Raw genomic sequence first — 5,605 nt, 5'->3', positions numbered from 1 at the left:
TTGACCTGGTTGTATTCTTTCTGAGCTCCAGATACATATATCTAAGTATATCCTTTTGCATTTTACAAGAGTGCATAAAATACAGTGTATCCGAGACTGAATTTCTGATCTTATCATACCACTAAACTCACAAATGTGGTCCTATTCTTGTGCTCACGATCTCAGTGACTGACATCACCATCATGGTCTAAGTTTGATGATAGAAATGGCATTGTCACTTCCTTCCCTCCTGCAACAGAAGCCCAGTTATTTGTCTCCCATTTTCTCTACTTCTAAAATACATTTCTTCACTAAGTGAGAATAATCTTTTAAACATACAAATCAAACTATGCCACCATTTTCCTTGAATTATTCAATATCTTCTCTTGGCTTCCAGGTTACAGAAAAATAATTTGTAAAAAAGTTTAAAGGTTAGTCATGGCTCCTCTCTACCCTATTTTATAACATTTCCCCTTGTGATCAGAATCTCAGTTACATCGTCCATCTTTCTATATACAAATAAAATCATATAGTTAGAACTCACCTCTGGTTACTTTTAATCTAGCAAATGCTGCAAAATGCATTTGTGTTGCTACATGTTAAGCAGTAGTTGATTCTTTTCATTTCTGTCTAATATTCTATTCTTTAACTATACCATAATTTATCAGTTCTACTTTTGACAAACATTTAAGTGGCTACCAGTTTGAGGTTTTTATGAATATTGCTGTCATAAGCATTTCTATACACATCTTTGGATAGACACATGCATGTGTTTCTGAATATCTAAAAATGCAATTGCTACGTAATAGATTTATCATGTATCCAGCTTTGGTAGATACTATTAAATGTTTTCCAAAGGGGTTATACTATTGTACACTCTCACCAACAGAGTTTGAGAGTTTCTGTTGATCCATATTATTACCAAAATTTGAACTGTCCGTCTTATCTCTTCTCTTGTCTCTTTTTTCCTCTTTTTTCCCTTCCCTTCCTCTCTCTCTTTTCTTTTCTCTCCTCTTCTCTTCTTTCCTCTCTTCCCTTCCCTTTCTCTTTCTCTTCCCTATCCCTTCTCCTCTCTTCTCCCCTCCTTTTTTCTCCTCTCCTCTCCATTATTTGTTTTTTCTTCTCCTCTATCCATTCCATCCTCTCTCTTCCCCTCTTCCTTCCTTCCTTTCACTAAGAAAGGATTGACCTCCTCCTCTCTTTCCCTCAATCCTTCCTTTTGGATATGCTCATAGGTGTGTATTTGTCTGCCACTGTGGCATTATTTGAATTCAGAAAAGAGTGAAAAACTACTGAGCTCTTCATTCCTGGGTCTAATTCCACATTTTTTTTTAAGAACACAGTTGTAAAATGTTATGTACTACCATTTTCCCAGGAACTTCATTAAATTAAATCTGGCTGAATATGGTAAATCTACTTGGCACTTTCTCTGCATTCTTTCTATAGTCGTACCATAATTTTAAACAATCATAATATTTGTATATAATATTTGATTTTATCTGTCATTAAAATGTTACCCTTAAAATTCATGTTTCCGGAACCTATTTCAATAACTGGTAAATAACCACCATTCATTTTTAAAATATTCTTTTAATGGGCATTTATTTCAATATAATAAAAAATAAGAGTTTTATTATAGGAAGAATTTACCAAAAGAAGGAGGAAGCAAGCAAGTTTAAACGGCAGTAATAGATTTGTCCATTCCAATCTCTTTAAATTCCCTTGGAGACAAAAATCCCTAGAGACAAAGGAGAATGTTATATTGAGTCAACTTGTTCAAACATCTGCTTCTAGACACGTTTTCTTAGTATAAAGTGACAGAAACAAATAAATTAAACTCTAAGATACATTCCACTATATTAGACTAAAACACTTCTGCATAAATGAAACTAGGAGGATATTTTTAGAAACAACTGCTAAAGAGATGTGCTGGAGAGATATGTAGAGGAGAACAGGATTTCTGAGTCAAGACACACATGACAGAACAGCCAATCTCAGGGCAAGGTAAGGGAACAGTGGAATGAAGGCTCATTTTTCATTCTCACAAACCAATGAAACCCTGCTTATCTTAAACCAACCTGCTCACTGGAGTAGGGAGGACAGGACCAGCATAAAAGGGAGGGCAGAGTCAACTGTTGCTTATATTTGCTTCTGACATAACCGTGTTCACTAGCAACCTCAAACAGACACTGTGGTGCATCTGACTCCTGAGGAGAAGACTGTTGTCAGTGCCCTGTGGGGCAAAGTGAATGTGGATGCAGTTGGTGGTGAGGCCCTGGGCAGGTTGGTATCAAGGTTACGAGACATGGAAGCTGAGCATGTGTAGACAGGGAAGACTCCTGGGTTTCTGATAGGCACTGACTCTCTCTGTCCCTTGGGCTGTTTTCCTACCCTCAGGTTACTGGTAGTCCACCCTTGGACCCAGAGATTCTTTGAGTCTTTTGGGGATCTGTCCTCTCCTGCTGCTGTTAATGGGCAACCCTAAGGTGAAGGCTCATGGCAAGAAGGTGCTAGGCGCCTTTAGTGATGGCCTGGCTCACTTGGACAACCTCAAGGGCACTTTTTCCCAGCTGAGTGAGCTGCACTGTGACAAGCTGCACGTGGATCCTGGGAACTTCAGGGTGAGTCCAGGAGATGCGCCACTTTTCTCTTTTTACTTTCTAATCTTACATTTTGGTTCTTTTACCTAGCTGCTCTTCCCCCACGTTTTTGTCTATTTTACTATATTTTATCATTTAATGCTTCTAAAATTTTGTTAATTTTTTATTTCAATATTCTGCATTTTTTCCTTCCTCACAATCTTGCTATTTTAAAAATTAAATTATTTAATATCCTCTCTTTCTCTCTCAACCCCCTCCCTTCATTTTTCCTTCTCTAACCACAACTCAAATTATGCATGCCAACTCTCATCTGCTAATTCTGCACTTAGAATAATCCTTTTGTCTCTCCACATGGGTATGGGAGAGGCTCCAACTCAAAGAGGAGAGGCATAGAATGCTGTTTTAGAGGCTATAAGTCATTTTACAATAAGGAATAATTGGAATTTTATAAATTCTGTAGTAAATGGGATGGAAAGGAAAGTGAATATTTGATTATGAAAGATTAGAAAGTTACACTGGGGGTGGGGCAGAATCATTATTAGGAGACAGCCCATCATCACACTGATTAATCAATTAATTTGTATCTATTAATCTGTTTATAGTAATTAATTTGTATATGCTATATACACATACAAAATTAAAACTAATTTGGAATTAATTTGTATATAGCATTATACAGCATATATAGCATATATGTACATATATAGACTATATGATTGTTAAGTACATAAAGGGTGTGTATAGTATAGATATATGTTATATGTATGCATTCATATATGTACTTATTTATGCTGATGAGAATAACCTGGGGATCAGTTTTGTCTAAGATTTGGGCAGAAAAAAATGGGTGTTGGCCCAGTTTCTCAGAAGCCAGTCTTCATTTCTCTGTTAACCATATGCGTGTATCTGCCTACCTTTTCTCCGCAGCTCCTGGGCAACGTGCTGGTGTGTGTGCTGGCCCACAACTTTGACAAGGAATTCACCCTACAGGTGCAGGCTGCCTATCAGAAGGTGGTGGCTGGTGTGGCTAATGCCCTGGCTCACAAGTACCATTGTGGTCCTGGACTGTTTCCTGATAATCATAAGTAGACCCTATTTCCCTAGATTCTATTTTCTGAACTTGGGAACACAACGTCTACTTCAAGGGTATGGCTTCACCTAATAAAGAACGTTCAGTTCAACTTCCTGATTAATTGCACTTATTTCATTTTCTTGCCCAGGTATGCAAGAAGGTTTCTGAGGGTCTACAGATAGAGAGCACTTGCGTATTTTACAAAGAGGACATGGGAAATGAGAAAGGCAAGGGAACCGTACAAAGCATTAATGGATGACATTTCTACCTCCAAAGAAAAGAAATTACCAAGAACTCTTCATATAGAGATGATACTGGCACTGCAGAGGCTCTAGGGAAGACCTCAACCCTAAGACATAGCCTCAAGGTTAATCATATGATTAAACTCCAACAATTACTGAGAAAATAATGTGCTCAGTTAAAGGCATAATGTTTGCTCAAGACAGTGTTATGCTCTCTTTCTTCCTACTTCCTTTGCCTGCATGTGTTAGCCCATAATACTATACCCCATCAAGTGTTCCTGCTCCAAGAAATAGCCTCCTCCTCTTACTTGCCCCAGAACATCTCTGTGAACAATTTCCTCTGATCTTCCCATATTTCGGTTAAGATTCATTGCTCACGTATTACTTGTGAACTCAGCCTCAATAAACTTTTCGATACTACCCAAAAAATCTTTCCAAACCCTCCCCCACACCATTTTTTATATTTTTCTTATTTATTTATGCACACACACACTCCATGCTTTATAAACAATTCTGCCTATTCTCCACCTTCTTACATGCCTACTGTGCCTTGTATTAAATTCATCTATAGGCAGCAAGAAAATATTTATTCAAGAAAATGAATGAATGAATGAATGAGTAAATGAGTAAATGAAGAAATGATTATTCCTTGCTTTAGAACTTCTGGAACTAGAGGACAATATGAATCATACCATTGCACAGTGTTTCTTTGTCGTTAATGCTACAACAAACAAAGAAGAAGCATGCAGTAAACAACCAAACAGTCATTTCCTTTCTGATCATAGGTAGTAATTTTTTTTCTTTGAGCACCATTTTTGCCATAGGTAAAATTAGAAGGACTTTTAGAACTTTCTCACTGGTATGCATTTTTATAAATCTGTATTATATGCCTGTTGATTAATTTTAAACTTACTTGAATACCTAAACAGAATCTGTTGTTTCCTTGTGTTTAAAAGTGCTTTCATAGTAACTCTGTCTGTACTGCCGGAATATATTGACAATGCATTATAGTTAACTGTTTTGATCACAATATTTTGAATTGACTGGCAGCAGAAGCTCTTTAATATCCATGTGTTTTCCTTAAGTCATTATACACAGTAGGCACTGAGGACTTTTTATATCTGAAGAGGATATTTAGGAACCACTGGTTTACATATCAGAAGCAGAGCTACTCAGGGCATTTTGGGGAAGATCACTTTCACATTCCCGAGCATAGGGAAGTTCTCATAAGAGTAAGATATTAAAAGGAGATACTTGTGTGTTATTCAAAAGACAGAGAGACTGTAGACCTTATGATCTTGATAGGGAAAAACAAACTACTTTCCTTTCTCCAAAAGTCAAAACAAGAGCAAATATAGCTTACTATACCTTCTTCTATTCCTACACCATTAGTAAATCTAGGCAAGACGTTGGCCTTAAAAATCCCAATACCGGAGAATTCATGAGAACATCACCTGGATGGGACATTGCCGAGCACATACAATTACTATAGGCCAGTCATTGCTATCTTCATATTGAGGATAAGGAGGTCAAGAGATGAAAAACGACTTGGCGCCTTGTTGTTATATTAAAATTATTTGTTCGAGTAGAGCTTTTGTAAGAGTCTAGGAGTGTGGGAGCTAAATGATGATACACATGGACACAAAGAAGAGATCAACAGACATGCAGGTCTACTTGAGGGTTGAGGGTGGGAAGAGGGAGAGGATGAAAAA

At 37.3% G+C, this 5,605-nt stretch overlaps 1 protein-coding gene across 1 annotated transcript; it reads left to right on the top strand.

The window, feature by feature from the left end:
- The first annotated feature begins 2,450 nt into the window (after positions 1-2,450).
- On the top strand, positions 2,451-3,668 carry HBD (hemoglobin, delta). Its single transcript, NM_001168848.1, has 2 exons — positions 2,451-2,600; positions 3,507-3,668. The coding sequence occupies exons 1-2, from the start codon at positions 2,451-2,453 to the stop codon at positions 3,666-3,668; spliced, it is 312 nt and encodes a 103-aa protein (NP_001162319.1).
- Positions 3,669-5,605: the final 1,937 nt, after the last annotated feature.

Source organism: Papio anubis, chromosome 12 (genome assembly GCF_008728515.1).
Source record: "Papio anubis isolate 15944 chromosome 12, Panubis1.0, whole genome shotgun sequence".
In the NCBI taxonomy this organism is placed as follows: Eukaryota; Metazoa; Chordata; class Mammalia; order Primates; family Cercopithecidae; genus Papio; species Papio anubis.
Note: the sequence above shows the minus strand (reverse complement) of the source record. Positions and strands in the feature narration are given on the sequence as shown.

What these genes read in the sequence shown, in the direction of transcription:
- HBD (NM_001168848.1), top strand. Translation starts at nt 2,451, where the DNA reads ATGGGCAACCCTAAGGTGAAGGCTCATGGCAAGAAGGTGCTAGGCGCC. An exon ending in TGGATCCTGGGAACTTCAGG is followed by an intron (nt 2,601 to 3,506) that starts GTGAGTCCAGGA and finishes TTTTCTCCGCAG; the next exon opens with CTCCTGGGCAACGTGCTGGT.